Genomic DNA, 25,756 nt, shown 5'->3' on the forward strand with positions numbered 1-25,756 from the left:
TTGATATCCCGCCAAAACTTTTTGTCGGACGCTTAACAGTTATGAGAAAAACATAGATAGCTGCCAAATTCATGTAATGCCCTCTCACAATAGACTCTTCATACATGTGAACTATAGGGTCCAAAACTCAAGTTTTCTGGTTTCCTATGTTAATTGGGGTTTTGTGCTTATAAAATGTAAGGTATCACATGGCGATCTGTCCCACTCACAGTCCCACGATCGTCCCATCGTTTCATCATGATGAAAAGAAACTGTGGATGAGACGATGGGACGATCGTAGGACTGTGAGTAACAAACCACTATGAAAAAAAATCACTACTCATGCACCACTACTCAAGATTATATGTCTACGATATGACAGTGTCTATCTTATTCAGTATTCTTATTGCGATCTTCCAGCTTTGTATGGTAGGACTTGGCCAATGGAAAATCTGTCAAACCCTATGCATTTCAAACTCTTTTTACTCGCTTATTTTGGGATGAGGGCAAAACAATTGTCATCTCACGGGACCCGATTAAGGGAGGGGGGGGGGGGTGATGTTACCCGGTACCCACCACCTCTGGAAGTGAAGTCTTAGATTTTGTCTCCAAATATCTCCAAAACTAAAAGCCACATCACAGAAATGAGTGGACTGTCTGTCTGCATGTATGCTAAAAAACATATTTGTGCATAGAAATTGCCACTACAGACCCCCAGTATCGAGCATTTGAACAGGTCTCAGAGGGGGGTGGGAGTATGTACCGGTACCCACCACCTTAATTCATAAAATCGTGTCCCTATTTTGGACCATTGTTTTGACCTCGCCCCTTTCTTGCGTCTACTTACTATGCAAACATGTCTGATTTCATTGCCGCTACTTTTAAGTAAAATAAACCTCATTGTGTGAGCTTATCTTTTGACGCAATAAAGTACCTGAAAAGACACGCAAAAATGGAGCTTCCAAACACCCGGTAAAATAGGAATATACTTCTTACTCTCTTGAAAACATGCCAACAAATACTGAAGAAAAATCTCACTCACTAATGTATAAGGTCAGTTGATTAGGCTCTTCGCCAAGGTAGGTGTTCCAATAACTTTTAGTGTAATGAATCGCTTGATAATGCGATAGCCTCAAAATAAACCTTTTATCTGTGGTCTGAGTTGTTTATTTAGTTAACTGATTACTTCCCATTTAATTTGTCCAGATAAGGAGTTGTGACGTTAATAAATACCGATAGTAAAAGTAAAGTAAAGGTGAAGTACCTATATTTAACTTCGGTAGTTCCTTCAGTTGAAATTCAACTCCTATCAATGGAAGCCGACGGTGCGCACTTTACCCCCTCTCGCCATCAGTGATCTGTTTTAAGAGTATTTAAAGCTGAAGCTACACGAATTAGAGAGAAGTCGAAACAGACGTGGAGATCCTAAGGATCGAACCGTGGAACTCAAGCTCTGAAGGTCGCGCACTAACCAACTGAGCTACGCCTGCTCCTCAAATTAAAGTAATTAAAATCCATGTCGACGTCCTTCAGGTTTCAGTTGTCAGTTAGATGTTTGATATTCAAGAACTGATAGTGACTGTATTATCAAGCTACATGCCGTGAACAAAAATGATGATTTGCGTGATGTGGATAAGATCTGAGTGCGTGTTTTGCTTGACTTTCAGCGTTTTTTCTGCGCATGTGCATCGTGATATCACGCAGCATGCAGATCTGCATACCAGTTTCATAGCCCAATCTTGTGCACAATAGAAAATTATAAGGGCTCTGGGAACGAGATTGTTCAGTTCTTAGCCCATCCTATCTTTTGCCTTTTTTGTAGCCTGAATTTCAGAGGATAAAACTTTCAAGTACATATAGTTACCTGCAAAGCCTCATGCAAAAACCAACCCCTCCCCTCCTCTCCTTAAACTCAGATCTAATTCGTCACTTCCAAACATCATCGCCAAAATAGGGGTATTCAAGTTTCGGTACTTACATTAGACAACACTGTTGCGTGTTTTGGTTACTGTTGTCGTTAAGGCGTGGCTAACTTTGGCACGAATTTTTGCTTGCTGTGACGTCAAGCACATTTATAAGCCGGCTTGCGTCCAAATATACGCTTGCGCTCGTGTTTTAATAAATAAATAAATATACTAATGGGAATTAACAGTGGTTTCATAGAGCGGCTTTTCTTCCACTGGATTTCATTTGAAGGACGACAAAAGTTGATTTTTGTGGAGGGAGCAAAAACCGGATAATCCTTAGAAAAACCCTCGAAGCACAAGCTCTCATGATGAGAGAATGACTCACTACGACACCGAGTCCGGGAATCGAGTCTGCTGACCGGGTCGCATTGGTGAGAGGCGAGTGTTCTCACCTCTATGCTATCCGTGTTTTATCTCGTGTACTGATGGGAGGATTTGTGCGCACTATTTTGTGGGAAATTTTGCTGTACAATACTGATGACTGAATAAAGTTTTTTTTTTTCCCAATCTTTGGTATTCTATTCCTTTAACGCAATCTTTGTTAATTTGAAAATTTGTGATTTGCGCACGCGATGTCATAGCCGCATGAGGGAGATGAAATAATTTTGAGCGCGCTAAACTAACGTTTCTTCTCTTTCTTATTTTCTCTGGGTCCTGTGGCAATCCTTCAAATTTTATCAACACAGTACCTTAGAGCAACCTCTTGGGTTGATATGGATAACTCACAAATCGAATTGAAATTTAGCTTGTTAGGGGGGGGGGGGGGGGTGGGGGACTGGAGAACCGGAGTAAAACCCTCAAATACAGAAAGAGACCCCAGGTGAATTGCCAATTCAAAAATGACTTAATCCCCAATAGTCTAAAACCACAGAGAGCAAGAAGAAAAATTTCTAAAAGGCTTTCGAAGGCTTTTCCAGTCATTGATAAATTTTATTGAATATTTTACGAATTTACCATACATTTCCTTATGTCAGTCACGATGATAGTCCCGAACAAAACTTGGGTTACCTGTGCTAACTTTTCGGATAATTCATCTAAAGAGCCTGCAAATTTTATCAGCCAGCGTGCCGATGATCTTTACTTAGGACTGATAGGTATAGCTTGGAATACCTGTGGTAAGTTTTAAAGCATACTAAGATGGAACATGCATATTGCGAATTGATATTCTTTAGTTATTCTCTCCCGATCCCCCCGTCCCCAAAGTTGACTGCAGTACGTTACCCTCGATGAGAAGGACTTTCTACCCTACCCTCCCATCTCCTCATCAAAGTTAATTCAGAAGAGATAACTAGCTAAAAACTAGTGTGAGCTGCGTCGGTGTTTCTAATGAAACAGTAAAGATGAAAAGGTAAATTATACACCGTGAAAAAATGAAAAAAGTTAACTCGGTGAAGTGGTTTTCGGTATTCACTAAACATAAACGCAGTCCATTACTCCAATGTCCTTTACTGTCTCAAACGAGAAATCAAGTTCCTTATTTCATCTTGCTCTGCAAACGAGAAGATTGAAACTAGAACCGGACGTTTTCATAAATGTATTTTGTGTTGCCGATGTGACGTGCGGAGCACTCGTTTTCCCTTCCTCTATCCAGTGCATGGCATGTCGTTTCAGGGTCTGTTTGGTGCTACCGTGCCCTTCCATGCTCACATCCTTTCTCAACAGCAAGCAAACTGAAACGCCTGCTAAAGTTTTCATTATAATATTAAATTTCCCAGCTTGTAATAAATGCTGCTTATGTTTGTGTTTTCAGCTTTTCATTTAACTTACAGAGTTCCCAACGAAACTCGTAAAGAATAACAACATGTACTTCCGTCGATGTTTCCTCTGAATCAGTGTCGTGAGGTTTTCAGTTCAGAAGCGTTGAATTCTTACTAGCGTATGATATTCATAATGTAAATCTCTACTAACACAACTAAACCTCCAAAAGCAAGGAAAGCAGGAGCGAAAAAGTGACAATCAGTAGTAACTCTGAACAAGAAGTCCTTCGAAACGTTTGGCGTTGATTTGGTAGACCCTCCTTCAAGCTCGGGTTCTTTAGCTCCACAGATTGCCAATAACAAGACAGCTGCAAGACTCAGGAATAAAATATACATGCATCTTCGTCTTTTTGACCTTTCTAGTTCAATAGCTTGATGAGTTTCTCTTTCGTGTATACTGTTTCGAATCATGACCTTTTTCTCAAAGAAAAACTGTTTTTCTTTCGACAGATGATGAAGTTAAACGCATCGCGACTGCCAGCTCAAAGGCTTCCGTAAAGAAGGATTATGATTGGATGGAAATGTGTTTTCACGAAATTTCATTGGTTAATAAAGGAAGCTACTTGAAAGTACTCGTGTCTGGTCTCATTCAGACAATGTACGTCTAAGAGGGGGTCGGCTGTGGGGATCTTAGCTTCCAGTACTTGTCACAACAGTGCGCCTCTACCTCTTCCATCAGGAAAAGTAAACAGGGTCGAAACCACGATGTTTAAAGGGAGCCACTGTTACAGGGTATCCTTACCCTGCGAGCAGAGTCTCCTTTAAAAGGAGACTCTGCTCGCAGGGTAAGGGTACCCTGGGAATACGATGGGGAAATGTGTCGTGTTTCAAATTGACGGAAATTCAATGCGAGAGCTTAAAGCATACCGAGTGAAGAGTTTATCCAGATAAATGCTACATTTTATTATTTGTGCAAAAAGGGGGTTGGCTTGTCACCTCTAGTTCCACCCCTGGCTACACACCCCCCCCCCTTTGTCAATCAAAACTTTGCTCCGTCCAAGTAGACAATTTGCATGGTTTATGCAGTACTGTGTTCAATAATTATGTGGAGTGAAAGTATAGAACTATCTTAAATTTCGAATGAACAAGCTAAGAAATTCGAAAGCTCAGGATAAATTTCGAATAATCAGAAAAATCGAATAGTTCAGGTTAAATTTCGAATAAACAAAAAATTCGAATAGCTCAGGTTAAATTTCGAATAATCAGAAAAATCAGATTTTTTTCCCCCACCAGTAAGAAATAAGAAATTATTTCTTACTGGTGGGGGGAAAAATCTTAAAACGGGCTAAATTCAAAAAATAACCACGCAGAGCGAAAGAGGTGCTATTTCTCAATGATCGGGTAAAATTTCGAGGTTTTATTTCACGTTTCAATGATTTTATGGAAATTTTTGATGAATCTCCATACATTTCCTTATAACAGGACACCACAGAAACCAAGCTTGGGCTACCTGTGATTCGAAAAGTTCTGGTTAAATTCAGAAAAATCCAATAGTGTAATATTCTTCCCCGGGCATTGTTATCCATGAGATGGTAATAAGGAATGGGGATAGCTCTGGCCTGGGACACGCCTAGGCCAAAGCGAGAAGTGCATTGAGGGTAATTCAAACCCGGCTTCCTTTGGGCGGGCGGGTGGGACAAAGACGATGTTTGACCGGCTGCCTCGAGTAGAGTGACACTATAGGACCACGTGAAGGGCTTTTATTATCTCATTTGCATAATCCCCGGGGACTCAAATTAGCAATGCAAATTGAGTTTGCATAGTTCAATATAAGTAATGTTTGCTTTTTCTTTGGTGGGCTTCCTGTTTCCTGATGATGCGATAGACTGGTTCTAGTAAAAGTGTCATGGCGGACGAGGAAGAACTCGAGTCGTGTAGTTATCTTTCTTTTGCAGAACGTTACCAAGCTGATCTAGAACTAATATATCAAAAGGTAAAACACTGGAACACATGCTTAAACATACTCGATTTAACAATTCAATCGAGTAAAATCCTCCTCACTGAAAAAGAAAACCCAAACTGTTCGCGCCAAATTTTCGAAAATTTGATGCCAAACTTTTTCATGTTTTTATTTTGTTTAAAGCCTTGAAATCTCTCATATTTCTGGTCAAATATACGCGTTATTACCCAAATTTCGTTTACCAATAAAGATGGTTACATGTAGCTGTCTTTTTCTCTAAACATTATATATTTTGAAATTTAACTTTCATAATGCACTTGTCATCGGCTTCCACGAGGGGGGGAGGGGGGAGGGGGGGACCCCGGGCAAATGCGGGGACTTTGATTTGAGACTAGAGGAAAGCTATCTGTATTTCCCCAGATATGGGGCAAGGTTCTTAGAAAATACCCCTATATTCCACCAGCCCCTGGGACAATTGTTGTGGAGTTGAAATAACAGATCACAAAAGTAACACAAAACAGTAGAGTGAACACACTAAATCCATAAAACAAACTAGAGACAAGATCTTAGTAACATGTATAGCAAATAGAACATTTGATAATATCTTAACTTTCTACAAACTCTTACTGAAATACTAAATCAGCATCTGTCTCAAGCTTTCACTTGCTGCTACAGTTGACGTGTCGCTACAGTTACAGTAACTTGACCTTCAGTATCCGCCATTTTGTGCATGACTAGTTTTCAGTTTACGAGCTGCGTAGGTTAACACATCAACCCCAATGCCATTAAATCGAAGTCAAAATAAAACTCAAACAAAAAACGATGTTTATACCTCTGTTTGCTTTTTTAGACCTTTAGAGTCCAATACTTTATTTATATGAAAACAGCTCTTTACAAAGAACTCTAATGCTTCCAGGGGGTTTCAGAACATTTTATCTATCTACCACTATTCCCCCAGGTACTGGGGCAAGGATTTAAGGCTAAGTCCCCACTTTCCCCCACAATTCCCCAAGTCTAGCCCAGGGTCCCTCCCCCCCTCATGGAAGCCGATGACAAGTGCATAAGCCCTACAACAAATACGTCTAAAAGCTAGCACTAGGTTTGCATTTAACTTAAACTTAAGTTTTCTTAAGTTTAAGTTCGTAGGGGTTTCCTTAATTGTAAGAGTTTATTCTATATTTATGGAAGGTTGGATTCGGGGATTTTAGGGAAAAGAGGAATCCAAATTCCCATCCCCAAAGTCTTCATTAATAATAGGAGAAGGTAATGAACTGTGGGAAAGTCATGGGGACCAAGTGAACATTTTATACATTACTAAGCAAATAAAATAGTAGTTTATACCTTTTTTGCTCAGTTAACAGGATATTCTCTGATTCCCAACCTGCAACCCTCTTAAAAATAAATAATAAATAAATAATAATTAATAAGATAGTTATAAATATTACTATATTATTATTATTATCATTATTATTATTATTAAATGACCTACTGGTTCCTTTGTAATTCAATATCAGTACTAAAGTAAATGACACACACTTTAGGTGACCCCTTATACTCCATCCATCCTTCAGATCATGATATTTAAGAGTTCCTAATGTCATAGTAATTTGTTTTGATTTGTAATATAGTATGAGCAAATTGAAGATGGATGTGTTGAATCTCAGGAGATTCTTTTAAGTGATTTGGGTAACAGAGGTGAGTTTTAAGTATCAATCAATATATGTCTGTCAATAGTGCTCGTCTCTCACCCATGTGACCTGGCTTTGATTCCAGGACTCAGCATTGCATGTGAGTAAAGTTGTTCGTTGGTTCTCTCCTGTGCTTTGAGGGTTTTCCTGCAGTTTCTCTGGTTTTTCTTCCCCTCAAAAAAATCAACTCAATTAAAATTGGGATCTATATGTAGCCTTTTGAAGCAGTTTGCAAAAACTGTTAGGCTTTCCTTCCACTGTGGAGTGGTAAATGTGATTAGATTTTAGATGGATACTCACTATCCCAGGTACCAGCAACAGGGGCCATTGAGCATATTTTGTATTTGAGGGGGGGGGGGGCTATTGATCACCGAAGGTGGTAGCAACTAAGGGGGTCCAGGGACATGCCCGCCCCCCTGGCAATTTCGAAATCACGACTCTCCAAAATGCTATTTCCAGCATTTTGAGGGATATTGGGAACATATTTTTTTGCACTAAATTTGTGGAAATATTGCACAAAATTCAAAATGGTAGCATAATTATTGGAAGGGGGCTATAGTCCCCCCCTGCTCTGCGGTCCCTGAGCAATGCATGATAGGAAAAAGTTTCCATACTTACAGTAGTGCTAAAAATATTGGCCAGTCAATGAACTATGTATGACCAAAATAGTCACTTATGTAGTACGAGACCTCTTTGGCCATTCCTCATCACTGCTCAAATGTTGATCAGTCTGATGTGACCAGTCACCATGTTTGGCTAATTAACATCCATAATTCAATGTAAGCTGAACTTCAGTTTAGTGTAAATCCCTTTTCTAGGCAATTCTCCAGTTTTGGATTTTCTGTTGCTGAGGGTTAGCCTTGATTTCCTTTTTTTTCAATTTTATGTATTCCATAGAAGGTCCAAGTAATTTAACACTAATTTCAAAGTTTCTCAGTTGTTAAAGTTGTGCATTTCTTACTTAGCTGTTGATAATTAGCAATTATTCACAGAAGGCGAAGTGAATATCGGGGAATATTTACCGAGACGCGAGTCTTCGAGAGGTGAGGTAAATATTCCCCATATTCACTGAGACTGTTGTGAATAATTGTTTTAGCATATACCAACTTGTGTACAGAGTAACTTATTTTTATATACAATATATCAAAAAAAACAAACAGAAACTTTTAGTTTGCATGACAAATTCACGCAAAACTTTTAGCAAAACTTTTAGGTCATACTTTGTTGCCTTTTTAGTATTGATAAGAATGACATTTACTTTCATTTTTTCAATTTCCTCATTGGAAATTGTAGCAAAACGATTGCCGGCAGATCCCATTTCGTTGCTGACTCAATATTCCGAGATTCAGAGGTGAATATCATACGATAGTCACCTCCAATTAACCAATGAGCATGCACGTTCTAAGGAAGTACACAAGTTGGTATTGCTAATTTTGGATATTTTGACTAAATGAGGCTAACCCTGAGTAAATGAGTCTGTAATCAAGGAACACAGCGGCATTTGTCTAATTCAAAAAATAGGATATTATGTAGAATAAAATGAAAATTATTAAAAAAAACTAACAGAAGTACTTCTCTATTTGATTTATGTCATGTTCTCTTTCATATCTTTTAGGCAATGTAGAGTATGACTGGCTGGAAGATCTTCTTAATGGTAAGTAATAAAATAGACTAAACCTAGCAAATAAACTAACAACTAAGAAAGCATACACTATACTTTGTATGTTTCTTGACAAACAAAGAAATATCATATTGTATCGTTTCATGGTCATATCCCTGTGTTCCCTGGTGAATTATATTTTTATACTTATAGATTTGAGCAGAAAAGTCCTATGAAACCTGACTGCAATTCTAACATTTTAAAAAAGTTATTCCCATTCCTGTTTTAGATGAGTCAGATCAAAAGCAGATTGGAGCTGCTGATGATAGTGATGGGGTATGTGATGAATCTGATGATGAAGGCTGTGAATCTGACTCTAGTGGCCACACCACATCAGGGGAACTTTCATCACATAACAAAGCTCCTCATCAAAACCTGGCAAAGGCAAAACTCCATAAAGATGTACAAAATTGTGAGATAAACGACAAGAGTAAGCCTATGCAATTTGTTCAACCTCTATCGTCTACCCTTGTAAGTGATTCAACTGGCATATCTGAGATTAAAATGGACCCAATACTAAGCTCTGTGGAACTCCAATTGAATAACGATTTTAAGGAGTCTGCAGGACTTAAAAATGAAATGCTAGATCAGGGACCTGGTTACCCTTTTACGCCTGGTATTATGAACGAAAATATCTTGACAAGCACAAAACTGGAGTCGTCTCCTAATCTGCCGACGATAAGGCACAAAGTGCCACCGGCAATAACATCTCATGAGACAGAAGAACACGTTACACCTGATATAATAAATGAAAATCCCAGCTCTGAGGGACTTTCAAGTTTTGCACAAGCTGTTCTCAACTCTAGAAACAAGATTGCTAATGTACTTTTTAAAGCTGTCATGAATTTTCAGAAGGGTAATTCCAGCAAGGATTCTGATTATGACTCCCTCTCTACCGATACGACCTCTAGTTCATCGACCGTCCAGAGTAATTCAAAGGAATCTCTATTTCTCCCAGACAAGCTGCTTAAGGAGTTTAGTAATCGTTTGACAGCTGAGATAATGTCAAATGGAAATAACTCCTCTTGTTTGAATGAACCTAACCATTCTCTTGGTGATTCCAGTTCGTTGACCAGAAGAAATCAGTCACTTCAGAAGACAAAAATGGTGATTGGACCCAATGCAATAGCAAGCAACAAGAACAGAACAGTTTCTCTACTAACTGGTAGAAGGACTATAAGATTTAATCCTTCATTGCCAGGACTTAGAAAACAGATGAGTTCAACACCGCAGTCGGATGACAAAAAGAGTGTATATATACCCTTGTCTATGAACACCAAAACTGTCGATCAACACGGACGTTTGAAATCATCCTTGTCTACCAAAGCTGTTTTCAAGATTTCTCCAGTTCAGAGTACCTTACCAACTACTCTTGCCCCCAAGAATGCCATCTGTTTTAAACAGAGTGCATCTGAGCAAACTACTGCTCGGAATTCACCTTTAAAGCTCCTTCAAAGACAACAAACACCTGTGGTTTCGAAACTCCCACAAGTACAGAACCAGCGACCTTCGATGAATCAGGGCGATAGACTTCAGCTTGTCAAGAAGTCTGATAACTTTTCCAAGCCTGTCATCAAACTTCAGGAGAGTGGTCGTCCATGTGTAGCCATATCTCGTCGACGCTCCGTTCCTCTAACCAACTGCTTACCAGTCACACATTCAGAAATTCTACGTCACAGTACGAATCTATCAGATTTCCAGAGGTACATGCAGCATCATGGAAAGATACCAGAAGCACTTCCTCGAAGCAGTCTTCCTGGACAAGATCGACGTGGCAACTCTCAAAGTACCCCTATGGCGCGAGATCGAGAAGAATATTACGATCATAGGAAGTGGGGAACATTGAAGGTGCATCCGGAATTTCATAAGAATCTTAATAACCACCTTCCTGGACAAGATGGTACTAAAGTTTCTAGACTTGTTCCTGGACAAAACCTCCTTGGATCTTCACGGAAAAGGAGTTTTGACTCTGCACTTTTTTGTGCAAATGAGAAGACATCACCAAAAAGAACGTGCCTGAGGACGAACGACGACAAGAAATCGAGCGTTGAAAAAGATTTGTTCGCTTTAAAGCTTGGTGCTGGAAAAGAGATAATAGTGGGCAGCGCGATTCACAACGAACGGCAAAAGAAGCACCAGGAAATCGTAAATATTCCTGAGATGTTTGATGATATCGAAGTGCGTAATGGTAATCGAGAGTTTGGCAACTCCAGCTGGAAAGAGGACAAATCACAGGAATCCAATTGTATGCGAGATTTTGTGGAAACCAGACCGAGAAAGCACAGCCAAAAACTGTTCACAGATGGGACAAGATCCCCCTACTCTTTGGTTAAGCCGGTTAATCCATGCGACAACATGAAAAAACCCTTGAAAAGAAGCAACGATGGTTACACCAAGGATGCCTGTCGTGAAAGTTTTCTTAAGGACACCGCTACACTTGATGGTGGCTACCAAAAGTCCCATGGAAGTTTGGTCAGAACTGGTGAAGGAGTCGACTCACCAAGTTACAGAGATCGTGGTAAACAGCAATTAATAAGGGGAAATACCTTAGAGGAATTCAAGAAACTATTGCCTGGGAGTAGAATAAGAAAAGATACAGATTCTACAGCAAGGACAGCTTATTTTTCATCTGAAAAAATGAGAAGATCTTCGTGTTCCAGAACATCTCAAGAGGACAGAATTTGCTATAAAGATTATAGGTCTCGTTACGAGAGTGCAACTGAAGAAAGCTGTTCTCGCAGACGTCATACGACAACCAGAAATCCTTCTCCTGAAAGACAATTCTTTTCTGATAGAGACTCAAGAACCAGTTTGGAAATGGAGGATCAGAATTATAGAAACTCGAATCGAAAAAAGTATTCAATACACCGAGAGAGGCATTCGCCATGCTCTACTTCACATGAAAAATTGACTTCAAGAATGAATCTGGCCAAAGTGACAGTTGAAAAGACGCCGAATGGGGAAATTCCTTTTCCCAGGAGAAAAAGAGACCAAGAATCCAAAGACAACAATCAAGGAGTTGGAGGTGAAATTTGTCTCAACGAGACTTTTAAAATTGACAAAACATCCCGTGTTTCGAAGTCCTATGATTCTTGTACTTCCAGTAGGTGTACGAAGTTCTTTTGTCTGAACTGTGGGAACTTCCCATCTATCATACAAGACTCATCTATATCTAGTGCTGGAAGTTTTATTGGCGATTAGGAACCATTCATGGCCATCATGCTTAGCGTTGGTTTGGGTTGCAGACAAAAATCGTTACTGAGCAATGCACAACTGAGCGGTCTGCAACACAAGTATGATCATCAACATTATACACAGACTGAGAACTTTCCGTCGATCATACAAGATTCATCTATATCTAGTGCTGGAAGTTTTATTGGCGATTAGGAACCATTCATGGCCATCATGCTTAGCGTTCGTTTGGGTAGGAGTCAAAAGTTGTCGAGAAGAATTTGATACCATGGTAACCAAATCGATCTTAAACTTCAAGGTCTTTCACTGAGGTAATAAATATCGAACATTACTTTAAAAAATATCTATATATATATAGGCCTGGTTGTCACTCTTGCATCTTATGCAGACTTGTTGCAGGTCTTCCTCATCAGTTGCGAGAGAAGAAAGTTGCTGTTAATGAGCAATGCACGACTAAGTGTGCAACAGGTATAATCATCAGCAACATACACAGACTCAGTGCAGCTCTTTTCTCACAGGTGCGAGGAAAGATAACTGCTGTTAATTAGCAATGCGCAATTGACTGCGTATGCGATTGTCATGTTTGTGTCGAAGTAACGAAGCAAGCTTAATACTTTTTTTTCTTTACATGTTTATCGTGCACCATCTCGTGATGACAGCCATGACTGGAGTCTTTCTCCCCTGGGAAACTAAATTCTTTCTTGTGTAAATCAAATTAGACCAGATTCAATTGTTCCTGCCTCCTTTCATGGCTGCTATCACGTGATGGTGCAAAGCCTCTTTAGGCCCTTTCAGGAACATAATCACGTGACTTACTGACCAGTTACAAATTCAGAATTTGAGTTTTGTTAATGTTAGATTACCAATGTCACGACCAAAACCGTTTTTTGGTTTTAGCATTTTCAACTTTGCTTGCCAACCAATTGGGCCTTCCTCAAGGACCCTGGGACTCACTAGGCATCTTTACCTTACTTTCAGACCATCTGTCATTCCCAAGAGTATAATTCTTTGTTTAACGGTTGTGCATGAGAAGGCACATAGATGTGGATACAACTCAAACAGAGAATCTTATTCTCAAGAAAATGACACGTGATCTGAAATGGGAAAACATTACGCCCAAGGGAGAGGTCTATTCACTCGTGATATATTAATGTGATACATTTGCACGTGAAAAAGGGCCTATAGGGCAAAAACTTTGGTCCAACATCTTATGACGGTAATCGCGAAAAAGATTGGTGTTAAGATCTTTTTTTCACATTATATCTCAGTTCGTTGCCCCCCAGGGGTTTTATTGCCAAAGCATGAAGGTTTATAAAAGTCGTCAGATTGTTTGACTCCAGATAACGTGCCTAGAGCCAAGGTCAACCGGATTCTCCAGTGGATTCTAGTACTTAACATGCTTGGAAGCATGGTCTGCGAGGAAGCACTTTGCGTCAGCTTTGCATATGAATGTTTTGCTCACTTGCAAAAATTCTCTTAGTTGAGATTTGAGTACAAAAGCAGTGCGGTCGCTGTTCATAGTTTCTATGGCGTAAGGCATCCAAACTCGATGGGTGACAAAATGTTTTAAAACATGCGAAAATTCAAAGAGAATATGAAAAAACTTTCATTAAATAATTATCATTCTTGATTTTTCTTTCTTCATTTCTATTTTTCTTCATTTTTTTCCTTTTTTCGAACTCTTTTTTAACTCCAATTCAAGAATCCCAAAATATTGTTTACAGATTTTCATCTCGAAACTCCTAGTGTTGTTCATTTGCTCATCACGTACGTCTCTCGAGTTTGGATGACTGCGCAACCCTGGGGGGGGGGGGGGGGGGGTCTACAATCGAATATATATGTACATTTTAGTTATGACTTGAAACATTTTATTTTATTGCCAAATTAAATCTTTCGACTTAAATATTTTATAAGCAGATATTTTCAGAATATTTTTCAGAATATTTTTAATAAAATTCGTTTGTTATATGATGATTATATAAAAGGCTCTTCGAAAATCGAGTTGAATCGAGTAGAAATTGTCTGCAAAAACAATGAAAGTTGCCTTCACAGTACTCTGTTGGGGAAATATTTCATTGTAACGTAAAATAAGTTTTAGATAATGTTGTGATGAAGAGTAGAGAGGAAATGTTGCTTGTTTAATTCCTTTATTCTTGGGTCTTTCTGTTTTGTTTTATTCTTTTATTATCGTGTTTTCCTCTTATTTCTTTTTCGTTTCTTCTTTTTTTTTTTTTTTTTTTTCCTTCTTCTTTTCTTACCTTTTCTTCTCTTCCCTCTTTCTTTTTATACCTTTATCTTCTTTTTTCTTCTCTTTTTTCACACTTCTCTTTTTGTTATTATTCTTTTCCTTTCCATTTATCCTCTCCTTATCTTTTCTTTTGTCATTTCTTTCTCAGAGATGTATATTATAACTGATATACATTTCTTTCTCCTTTCCTTCATATCCATCTCATTTCTTTTCTCTTCCCTTTTTCTTTTCTGTCATTCATTTTTCTCTCTTTTTTATCATTAACATGACCTAAGTCTCGTCTTCAAAACACCCCACCACAGGGAATCTACTTACATCTCGATCGAACCAGACTCCCCGTCATTCGTATTTCTTTGCGTCTTGCACGGCTCGCAGCTCTTCACCTCTGTATTATTAATTTGTTTTCTAAACCCTTAGTCATTCTTCCATGTGCCTTTCGTCTACATGACGCCAGCATATGCCGCCAAATCGACGATTTTTATTCAGATATCGTGACTCATCTCACTCGCGACAAGCAAACCAGCACCTGGCATTGACGTATAAACTCGACCTCTTCTGCACCTCCGGGTTTTATCTGTACGAAATGCCTTTCCCTTGTATCCCGCCAGCACATGTACTTTATGGACAAAGACCTATTCTCAATCTTCTAACTCTCAGGGGAATTTCCTACGAGGATTAGACATTCTGGAGAAATAAAGCGTTTTTATTTAGCCTGATTTTACCACCAGATTTTGAGTTTAGAGGTAATTATCGCGTGCACTTCCTTTAAGGGCTCAGTGAGTTTGAAACGTTTCTCATTGACTCTCTAACCAACCTTAAAGTTGAAAATTAAAGGAAGGACTTGAGGCAAATATCACGCGTCATAACAAATTTGATAAATCACGCGACATTTTTCTCTGATCATCAAAGTGACCGTGAGGGTGAACACTGAATCAATCTTAGACACATCAAAGCTTTCTTGCCACAAACAGAAGAAGAATTATCTGTTTCTAGTTTGCAGGTTTCTCGTGTTGTCATCCTTGAAAGTGCCTGGCCGGTAGTGTTAAACGCAGTGTTCGCTGCGAGCACCCAGATGCGCGTGACTAAGCAAGTGGAACTGTACACTTGAACTTTTCTCTCATTTAATTAATGTGACTCGACAATAGCTGGTCTTAGGTAAATAAAAGTCAGTAGCTTGCGCTGTAACCGGCAGACTGTCTAGCAGTCAAACTGACAAGCCTTAACTTCACCTCTTAACCAAGGTACTGTGGAGTGCGAACGCATCGACAAAGACCAAACCCTCTTCAAAGAAAAGGCATTTGAAACTACCCAAATCTGGAGACGGCGCAGTTTAGGCGACAAATTGTGCACTGAAAATGGTTTGTCTTGAACGGTTGTCAGCGTATATTCTGTTCTTCTTCAACCAAACTATGATGACAATCGAGTTTGTTGTCATGAAGATTCTTCATCAAATTCCCGTCGTTAACACGCTCTCCACCGTGAAATGGTTCGCCTGGACAGCGCAGATACACATGCCTAGGGAAGAATACTGGGACACTGCCTTTAAGTGGGTCATGTACAAGCTCCAAACACGCGTGGTGAAGATGGCAAGCTTGAAAACAGCAAAAACTGGCCTGCCAGCACCCAATCCATGTGTAATGCACCTTGAAGGCCAACTCCACGAAGATAGAAGATTGTTGAGTTTTGCTAAGGAAAACAGACCCTTGGTGCTGAACTTTGGAAGTAACAGCTGACCCACATTTGTCGAGAAGATGCAAGAATTCGGCGAAATACAGAAAGATTTTGCTGATGTTGCAGACTTTTTGGTCGTGTACATCGAAGAGACTCACCCTGTAGAGGGATGGATGTTGAAGGTGAGTCATGGAAATATAGTAATAATCATTATTATATATATGCAGCCACACATTTGCAAAAATTGTGGCCGCTTCCAATAAATATACAAGTATATCAAAAGCATATCAAAAATTATGGAATATCACCCCTGATATTTTATTTTGAATTGTCTATCACTAGGGCTTTCTGAAAAAAATATCAAGAAAGATATTCCCGTCGTGTCTAATATGCTTTTGATATACTTGTATGTATATTTGAAACGGCCATAATTTTTGCAAATGGCTGCGCTTTGCAAAACTTTTGCAATTAAAATGTATAGCGATATATTTGGTGCATTATGGGTAATTTTCAACTCAAAAATCGCTTTAATGAAGGTTTAATACAACGTTTTGGTAAAATATAACCAAAGTTTACAGCATGAGCTGTAATCTAGATATTCGGCTAACGTTTGGTTGCAAATCGCTTTAAAGAATCTGGAAATATGCTGTTTAATTTATGTATAGATATATTGATATATTTGACTTTTGCAGATGTTTTGCACAGCGCTATATACACATAGTTATATAAATAATCTACAATCTCATTATCGTCTATCATTTTATACATGGATATTGCCGACGTTTTTTAAACAAACATTCCACCATAACTGACATTATACGACGTGTAATGTTCCCTGGGGCCACAAGAATTACTGAATGCAATATTATTTGAAAACGGAGCCAAATGATAAAAACATGGCTGTTTTGATTTTACGAGCGAACAGACAGGAAAAGTTTTATTACTGTGGAAAGAAAACTAGATGAACATGAAAAACAAAAAATATACAAAAAGAAAAACGATATAATCAATGGTTTTTTCATCTGATTCTTTGCTTATCAAAACTTCAGCAAGGAAATTAAAATAAAATGGAAGAAAAGAAAAGAGAAAAATAGAAAAATTCATACGGGAAGTTGTATATAATTTCCATACATTCTGATTTTTTGTGGATTTTTTTTATGATTTCGGCTTCTTTCTCGCAGTTTAATATAATTTCCGTTTCCTTTACGTACTGATTTCGATTCATTATGCCCAGCTCTTCCTGTGTTTTTCAATAACTCGACCTATCAATAGGTAACAGCTTCCCTTGTCGACGTCTACATCGATCCTTCAACGGGAAAAGGAGTGGAAGGAATTGAATGACAGTTCAGATAAACAACTTTGTCTTGTCTGAACTAGATATTGATCAAACATGACTTTTACTCACGCAAACTCTAATACAGAATAAATTAATTAGTAATAAGTTAATATCAATGAATTAATGCGGCTTTCTTTTGTGGAGCTTGTCCGGTCAGTTAATTTGTGAAAGAAACTTAGCTTCAATGTTTTTGGACATAGTTGAGATAAACTCTTTAGTGATTTCGTATTATTCTTCCATCCTTAAAGTTTTAGGGGAAAAACGAAAATATTTCGTCACATATTTTAAGGATTAGACTTCGTTAAATTTAGTGTTTCGCCAGTGACGTAACGAGACAGAGTATTAACGCGTGCGCGTTTTGGCGCGAATCGAAAAGTTCCCGCCAAAGACCACAGGAACTCCATGCACCAGTAAAAAAACATGGAAAAACAGAATTTTTCAAACACGTCGATTTTGCTTGTCGAAAATAAAGTTCTACTATGACACTGGTATTCACACTCACCTTCGCTATGCTACGGTGGCAGACGACGTTCACGTAACAGTTTCCAAGTTCACGTGGCAATAGCAGCAATGCCGATAGCAATATTGGTTGAAAAAATATTTATTTCTCTTCGAGATTTCTTTTTTCGTGTGAATAGATTTTATTTTCCTGTAGAGGCTTTGCACCATCATTTGATGGCAGCCATGACAGGAGGAACGACAATAGAGTCTTTTTTCCCTTGGAAAACTGAATTCTATCTCATGAATTCCTGCCTCCTGTCATGGCTGCCATCACGTGATGGTGCAAAGCTTCTATTGATGCAAAAAGGTTTTTCTATTACTAAGTTACCGTTTCTCTTTTCTTCCAGAACGGTAAAATTTTCAATCAGCATCGGAACGAGCATGACAGAATTGAAGCAGCGCATACCCTCCGCCAGCATGCACCGTGGGCTCAAATAGTGGTCGACAACATGGCTGACGAGGCGATGAAGGCATACGGTGCCCTACCAGAAAGGCTTTACATCATACAAGACGGCATCGTCGTCGAAGAAGGAGATATTGGACCTCGTGGATACAAATTAAAGAGAGTAAGGACATGGTTGAATGATTTCAGACAGACACACAATAATAATCTGTCACAATAAGGCATTTATTATTAATATCGTAGTCTTTAAGTTTTTTGTAGTTGATAGTTTTTGTCATATGGACACAAGATATCTAGGGGCTCCAGGGAATTTGTTTGAATCGCGGAGCCAGCCCGTACCGCTCGGAACAAGTTCCACGATTGGATTAAAAAACAATAGATCGTTCATCCAAACAACAGCACTAAACCTAACCTTACAAAAGCGGTACTGTACTTAGGGAGCAATGAAAATCCAGCTTTCGAGCGGTACTGGATTACTCGAATCGCGACGACTTCCACATCGTGTAGAGGAAACTATATCATTCCAGCCAGCATGACTGGCGCGTGAGTAAGAGGGTCCTGAAGCGGGGTCTAATCCCACTTCCCAGCCCAAATTTCACTCAAATCCCACTTCAAATCCCATAATCCCAGCTCTTGTTTTGCGCCAATCTCAATCCCATTCTCATTTTGATTGTTATTTGTTTTTGAATCCCAGTCCCAGAGCATAAAATCCCATTTTCCCAGCCCAAGAAAAGGGAAATCCCAGCTCCCATTTTACCCCTTCAGGACCCTTCAGTACCCTCCAGTAAGGCCCATTTCCTAGTGATGCTAATTGTAAACAAAGGAATAGATTGTTTAACTTATAGAATTATTATTTTAGGAGAGTTTGGTTTTTGACAATCATTTAAAAAAAAAAAGAAGATGAGCAGTAATTTTTACTTTCTGGGTTTGGCGCTGTGAATGGGCAACATAAAGTTCTTACCCACACGAAAAGCGCTGAAATATTGGTCGTATCCCTCTTCTCAGGGATCCGTGAAGTGGATTGCATTTTTCAGTTTTCAGTTTTGTTACTATGACAACCATAAGGGAAAATATTACGCCTTAAGGTTTGATGTTCTTGACAAGCTGTAAACTGCAAAGCGTCTTTCTGCTTTAGCGAAAATATCGCCAGTTGCCTTTACATGTGTGAAGTTTTTACTCGTTAAACTTTTCCCGCGAAAAGCACTGTTAGCCATCCCGAAGTTGGAAGGAAAACTAAGTAAAACCTGTAGTCTTATCGGTGAGACAAGTTGCACAGAGTAATTGCTACGTATGAAGCTTTTTAGCTTCTGGAAAAAACTATTGTCATGAATAACATGTTCAACAGCCCTATCCCAATTTGGAGGCATAGCACTAATGTACTAACAAATCACTCATGATTGTAAGCTGCACGGATGCTAATAGCGCCCGTAAAGTCCTCCACTGCTCATAAATGTAAAGCGCATTGAGACGATGCAGCGAGAACCCCATTATTTTTTATCTTTATTTCTTAATAAGTCGTAGTTCAGTATTTATCAATAAAATCGATATTCTTAAACTTTGTTATTTTTTGAATTTTATTTTGTTACTTTAGTTTTATCAATTATTTAGTTTTTTATTGTTTATTCAACATTGTTCGCTTTTTCTTTTCTTCTCTATTTTTATTATTTTGTACATTGCTGTCGTTTTTTTATGTTGCGTCAACAGTCATGTTGAACTGTAACTTTATTCCCCTTTTATTCTCTGAAACATTCTTCGATTCTTAAACTTCGAGGCAGTGAGCGGAGGAGGAGGTGAGGGGGGAGGAGAGGGGGGGGAGGAGGGAGGAGGGGCGGAGGAGGAGGAGGAGGAGGGAGAGAGGAGGAGGAGGAGGAGGAGGAGGAGGGAGGCGAGAGGAGGAGGAGGAGGAGGAGGGGGGAGGAGGAGAAGGAGGAGGAGAGGGGAGGAGGGAAGGGGAGGGGCGGAGAGGAGAAGGAGGAGGGGAGGGAGGAGAGGCGGAGAGGAGGAAGCGGAGGAGAAGGCGGAGGAGGAGGAGGAGGGGAGGGGAGAAGGCAGAGGAGAGGAGACGAGGAGGACGGAGTGAGGAGGAGATCGAGGGACCGGCCGGGAATCTTCTCTTCGCTATTATCTTTTTCTTCTTCTTCTTCTTCTTCTTCTTCTTCTTCTTCTTCTTCTTCTTTCTCCTCCTCCTCCTTCTTCTTCTTCTTCTTAGTTTTTTCGGTTTTATCTCTACCACCTATATCCCACGGCACATCGCCAAACGTGCTGTTTCATCCAAAAATAATTACCTCAAACAAATCCATCAACAAATTCTCGATATCCTCTCGAGATTTCATTCTTACGAAACTGCAAATCCAAAAAGCCGACAATCGCCTTTGTTTACCTTCGTATGACGAACTGTTTACCTTCAACAGACGATTAAGTCATAGCACTGTTACGAGGACACGGTAAAGGCTACAGAACCATCACTGCAAGCTCCTGCAGTCTGTCAAAAGCTTTTCTTCTCCGCTCAAAAACACATTCAAATGTCAACCAGGTTGTCTCACAGCTCGTCTATAATAACTACCAAGTGCTATCAAAGTGAGAAATAAAAAGTTTTTTTGAATAATTATTCATCAACACAACATAAAAGTAAACTCGTGAACAAAAGACTCGGATTAAGTCAACACCATCTCCTAATAACGACAGTCAAAGCTCTATGCATGGTAATGACCTTGAAAAAGGTTCGTCTAGATATCTAACTTGGATTATCAATTCTCTTTGACGCTACCCGCTTCTGTCTTGCCTGCTACAAGCTTTCTATCGCTTTGTTTGTACTTTTCAAAACGACATGTAACTTTTGTTGACGTTTTAATAACTGGGAAAGAGGAGTCCGATAGTTCGTAAGCATTCAGTCTAATCTAATTGGTTAACATAATAAGGTTTATCAAGGGAAAGTCACAGTCTGTGCTGCTATCAACTTTTACTCTTCGCTGTTTATGGAGTTCAAGAAAGATTCTGGGTCACAATCCGCTAGACTTGGTTCATAAGTTACCGGTAGATGTTTCCCGTATCATAATTTGTGATTCTTCAAATGTTTGAGTACAATATCGCTCAAAGTACAAATATGTAGAATATCTTGAAGTTAAACTCGTGGACCAAGACTTTTGGGGTCTTTGTCGCTGTCAGTACTTTATTCTCTGCATAGGAACGTCGGAACTAGGAACGAACTAGGAACGTCGAAAAGAAAGGAATTCAGTAATCGTTCATTTACTGGAATGGCATCTAAAGACACAAGTAAAGTAGCAAAAGGCCTCGGTAAAGACCCTTCACTGTGCAGACTTGGTCAACGTATGATCAGCACGATGCTCAAAGAAGAACGAATCGCAGAGAGGGACCTGCAGGAAAAACTCAAAGCAATTTCTGCGAAGGAGCACAAATCAATGGTTAAACTTGGCTGCGATTCACTGGAGGTTCGCCATGACTTGACTCGACAGAGATCAAGTTCTCCAGTACCCGGAGGAGATGTTCTGGATATCTTGAGCAATAAAGGAAAAGAAAGTCCAGTTGATTCAGATAATAATCCTACACGCCCTGGCCTGCAGGGTCGGCGGGCAATAAGCATGTTAGACTACTCGTACAAACAGGAACAGGTTTCGGTAGTGACCGGCGAATATGGACGCGTTTATCGGGTTAAAAGCGAGAAGACACGGAGTAGTGTTTTGAAATCCTCCTCTCAGACAAACCCAACAATAAACGTCGAAAATCATGTTGAGCACTCACTGGAGGAAAGTAAGGGAAAGACTCTTGATGACAAAACTAGTTTTACAGAAAATGGCATGAAAAGTGCTTTGAATAACACAAGTTTGCAGCTCATTAATTCTTCGTGTGATGGGAACACTTCTCCGGCTACTTCGCCGAGATTTCTGAGAAGAAGACCTGTTTCCGACATTAGTTCTTCATCATTCAGTGAAGTTTGTGGTTCATCTGAAGTAGATGAAGTAATTGTCGAGAAAATTGTGTTAGAAAAGGGATTTTTGGCGACAATACCACAGAAACCCACTACCCCTCCCCTGAGGGGAACACAAGGACCCTCTACCACTCCCACGAGGGTGCCGTGGAGCCCTTCTACCCCGCCCCCTGCAAGAAGAGCTCAAACCACTTTGTCTGCAGACTTCAGTCAAAAACAAAGGCCTTCGTCGGCTCGAATGGTAAGATCAAAATCTCCAGCTTCAGTTGGGGCTACACTAGAAACTATGAGGGGTAGGGACAGGATACGATTGGATTTGCCTCAAGGTTCGGCTCCTACAAGAAGCCGTTCCCCCTCCCCCTCCCCCTCCCCCTCCCCCTCGCGCCTCTCTCCTGAGCCTCTCAGCTATAACCTTGGTCGCAGGGGGTCTGGTCCTCCCAGGATTAACGTCAACAGTCTACCACCTTCTTCTCCTCTACGAAAGGGACTAGGCATGAGTGACGTCACTCAGAGTCTTGCCCCGATTTCCCCTGATGCTTTGCGACGACAGCTGTCGGCAAATGAGGAAGATCTGCAGGACAGAGTGCAAGGGTTTTTGAAAACACTGGGGAAGAAGTAGAATGTAATTTTAGTGTAGAATTTCAAGAGCAAATCATAGTGTGGATCCAGGGTCATTTTCAAGGTGTTGGCTGTTACCTAGAAAGGCATGTTTGGCGTTCTATTTCAGTAGGTGTTATCTTATTCTTTATTCAATTTTTTTCGACTCCGGCCAACGGGGGATAGCTAACCACCAAAATCCCCTCTACGGATTCGCCCTTGCAAATAACGCTAGCTGAGAAACTCGATATAGACTCTGGTTCCCTGCTAGCAGAGCCTATTTTCCTTTTGTTTTGGTTGAGAGAGTAAAATAGACTCTGCCGATGTAGGACGTTATTTCTGTCGCGCATGCGTGGCGTAACTTAGCAACACTGTCATGATTTTTCCAGCCGCTCTCGTCAAACAATGTTTGGCGCCACGGTGTCTTACATTTGCTCATGCGCACTACATGTAATCGGTTAAAAACCGGTTTTAAAACTGGTTTTGTTCGTCCACAATCGTGGACGGCGGTGTATCAAAGGAAACGCTCTACATCGGCAGAGTCTCCTTCCTCCCCGCCTAAAAGAAGGGAGAGAAAGAGAAGAGAGACTCTGCTAGCAGGGAAGACTCTGGGAGCTCAAAAACTACTATATACACTAACAATATCTGTTGTTATCATTTCTTATATTCCCTAAACGTCGACAAATCAAATAGCTTATTTAAGGTTCACCTTAACAATTTCTGAGTACCACACAACACCAAGATGGTCAGTAAATTCTTACACGTCACCAGTAGATCGGCCACGGCAACTACACATGCGCAATGGCACAGTAAAACTCATATCGAAACAAGATCGATTCAACGGAAAAATTTGTTGAGGAAGTTATAAAATTAAGGTGATTAGCAAATTGAGACAAAGAGAGTTGACAAGGGTAGGGAAGGGGAAACATGCAAGATATCAATCTCGTTCCCAGTGCCGTTATTTCTTACTGCGCATGCTCAACCAAATGCCATTTATTCCATCGAGCATGCGCAGTAAGAAATAATTACTCTGAGATTGAGATTGACAAAATAAGGAAACCCTAAGGTGGAATTTTTTAAAAATGTATGAAAAGTGAAAGATACCAGGAAGTTCAAAAGAAAATTACAGTCAATTATGATGTCGTATACGAACACCGAAAGTGTTAGATGTAACGAAAAAAACCCAACATTTAGTGAGAGAATATATTAGATCTAAGTCACAGTGATAAAATCGTGCCGCAGAATGAATAAATCATTGAAAGAGTCTGTTTTGTGATTGTGTTTGTTTGATTCAGTTATTTTATTTTTCAAGACTGATTCACCAACTGAAGAAAATCAATTTACTGATGTACATGACAAGAAATATATAAATAATAACCCTGGCAAAAATATATAAAACAGCATGCATTTATTATAGATAATTCTTTGATGTCTAACAAATGTTAAGACCGTGCCTGGTGACATTACTTTTGAAAAATATAATTCCCCTCACTGGCAATGTGAGTAAAATCAGATGACGAAATAACGCATCAGGTGCGTAGCCGGAAAACAGAACAACAACAAAAAATAGCCGTCGTGATTCATTGTTTTGCAGTTGGGAAAAATCGGCCACTTATTTAACCAACCATTTGGTTAGAAGGCTACAATGAAACTACAAAAGCTAGCTCGTCATAACACTGTTCAGACTCCGTCCACGATTCCGCCATGTTTTTAATGGACTGTGGCGTGGCTGAAGTAATCTAGTTTCCTTCGCACGAAATCCATCATTCAAACCAGTCGTACAAGTGCTATGTACTTATTGACTGAGTTAGGTCGGGCCGTACGGGAAAAGTTTTGGCTCGAGGTGATTCCGTACGGACCGAGCGCAGTACAAATGACCGAGAGCCAGATATTTTCTCGTACGGCCCGACCTAACTCAGTCAATAAGCATTTTATCATATAACCCTAAATAAAAAAGATATTTTAAAAGTTGCAAATTATGTCAATATGGTCGCAGGATTCGAGCAGGGCCGTACGAATTCGTACACTCCTGCTCACGCCATTTTCCCGAAGCGGGTTTTTCTAAGAGCGCGTGTCCGGGCAGACACGGGTCATATGATAAAGTATGGTAATGGACTTTTTAAATTTGGCCGCGACTGTGATCTCTCCCCCTCCCCCTTTGATACCTTTCCTCAGTTGTCTAAAACGTATATTTAAAATCCCCCTAAGGAAATTTTAATATATTTTATGTTTGAAGAGCCACGATAGTGTTCTCCATAGCACGAGTGAATGGAAAACTCTTTGAAAAATACAGCTAGTATACAATGTTTTTTCATGCGTCTTCCTATAGAATTTATTGGTCCTCGCTCATGATCTAGAAACATCGTTATTGCTGGTTTTCAATCATTCCCAAGAGAATGTAATTACAAAAGACACGGCGGCCATGTTGGAGGATATAACAAAAGAGACAAATGACGAATCTTTTGTTAAATTCATCCAACATGACGGCCGTGAAAACCATCAATGAGCTAAGTTTTATTTTCGTCTGATTCTTTTACCAAATTGGGCTCCCCATGGTTGCGTTTGCCAGATTCCTCAAACGCTGAACTCTGCCGGAATTCAGTGTCTGTTCTGGATTTTCCGCTCGTTATCACCGGGTTTAACGCCTATTATAATCGCATATCAATTACCATCATGCGTTCTTACATCACGAAGTGACCCTTGACTTGTTATCTTCTGACATAAAACTTGTATTCAAAACAAGTAAAACACGAATGGAGCAAGAAATATTTCTTCGCCGACTGAACGACCAATATCAAGCCCGGTAGCAATGACTTCTCTTTAAATAAAATGAAAACAATGCAGATTTCAGAATACGGATTTAAATTTAATGATCTAAAACGGCAGACATCTCATGTTTTACAGATAGTTT

General features: G+C 39.7%; 3 protein-coding genes across 4 annotated transcripts; all 3 read left to right on the top strand.

Annotated features, from left to right (window-relative positions):
* Window positions 1-5,549: 5,549 nt before the first annotated feature.
* Window positions 5,550-13,956, top strand: LOC116306396 (uncharacterized). 2 transcript variants are annotated; one of them, XR_016120342.1, is made up of 5 exons: window positions 5,550-5,636; window positions 7,232-7,298; window positions 8,907-8,945; window positions 9,181-12,454; window positions 13,412-13,956. XR_016120342.1 is itself a non-coding variant. In XM_031716448.2 (4 exons), exons 1-4 carry the CDS (start codon window positions 5,550-5,552, stop codon window positions 12,150-12,152), a joined length of 3,165 nt encoding a protein of 1,054 aa, XP_031572308.2. In that variant the 3' UTR covers window positions 12,153-13,956. The 2 variants fall into 2 exon arrangements, 1 of the variants encoding a protein (XP_031572308.2); XM_031716448.2 differs by having other exon boundaries at window positions 9,181-13,956.
* Window positions 13,957-16,012: 2,056 nt separating this feature from the next.
* LOC116306596 (type I iodothyronine deiodinase-like) lies at window positions 16,013-19,861 on the top strand. Its single transcript, XM_089033483.1, has 2 exons — window positions 16,013-16,244; window positions 18,247-19,861. The coding sequence occupies exons 1-2, from the start codon at window positions 16,143-16,145 to the stop codon at window positions 18,520-18,522; spliced, it is 378 nt and encodes a 125-aa protein (XP_088889609.1). The 5' UTR covers window positions 16,013-16,142; the 3' UTR covers window positions 18,523-19,861.
* Window positions 19,862-21,367: 1,506 nt separating this feature from the next.
* On the top strand, window positions 21,368-22,867 carry LOC116306173 (uncharacterized). Its single transcript, XM_031716225.2, has one exon. It carries the CDS (start codon window positions 21,557-21,559, stop codon window positions 22,865-22,867), a length of 1,311 nt encoding a protein of 436 aa, XP_031572085.1. The 5' UTR covers window positions 21,368-21,556.
* Window positions 22,868-25,756: the final 2,889 nt, after the last annotated feature.

The sequence above is a fragment of the Actinia tenebrosa genome, unplaced genomic scaffold, assembly GCF_029948245.1.
Source record: "Actinia tenebrosa isolate PJP-AT-01 unplaced genomic scaffold, QUT_ActTen_1.0 PGA_scaffold2__45_contigs__length_23673736, whole genome shotgun sequence".
In the NCBI taxonomy this organism is placed as follows: Eukaryota; Metazoa; Cnidaria; class Anthozoa; order Actiniaria; family Actiniidae; genus Actinia; species Actinia tenebrosa.

What these genes read in the sequence shown, in the direction of transcription:
- LOC116306396 (XM_031716448.2), top strand. Translation starts at nt 5,550, where the DNA reads ATGGCGGACGAGGAAGAACTCGAGTCGTGTAGTTATCTTTCTTTTGCA. An exon ending in AAGTGATTTGGGTAACAGAG is followed by an intron (nt 7,299 to 8,906) that starts GTGAGTTTTAAG and finishes CATATCTTTTAG; the next exon opens with GCAATGTAGAGTATGACTGG. An exon ending in GCTGGAAGATCTTCTTAATG is followed by an intron (nt 8,946 to 9,180) that starts GTAAGTAATAAA and finishes TTCCTGTTTTAG; the next exon opens with ATGAGTCAGATCAAAAGCAG.
- LOC116306596 (XM_089033483.1), top strand. Translation starts at nt 16,143, where the DNA reads ATGCAAGAATTCGGCGAAATACAGAAAGATTTTGCTGATGTTGCAGAC. An exon ending in TAGAGGGATGGATGTTGAAG is followed by an intron (nt 16,245 to 18,246) that starts GTGAGTCATGGA and finishes CTTTTCTTCCAG; the next exon opens with AACGGTAAAATTTTCAATCA.
- LOC116306173 (XM_031716225.2), top strand. Translation starts at nt 21,557, where the DNA reads ATGGCATCTAAAGACACAAGTAAAGTAGCAAAAGGCCTCGGTAAAGAC.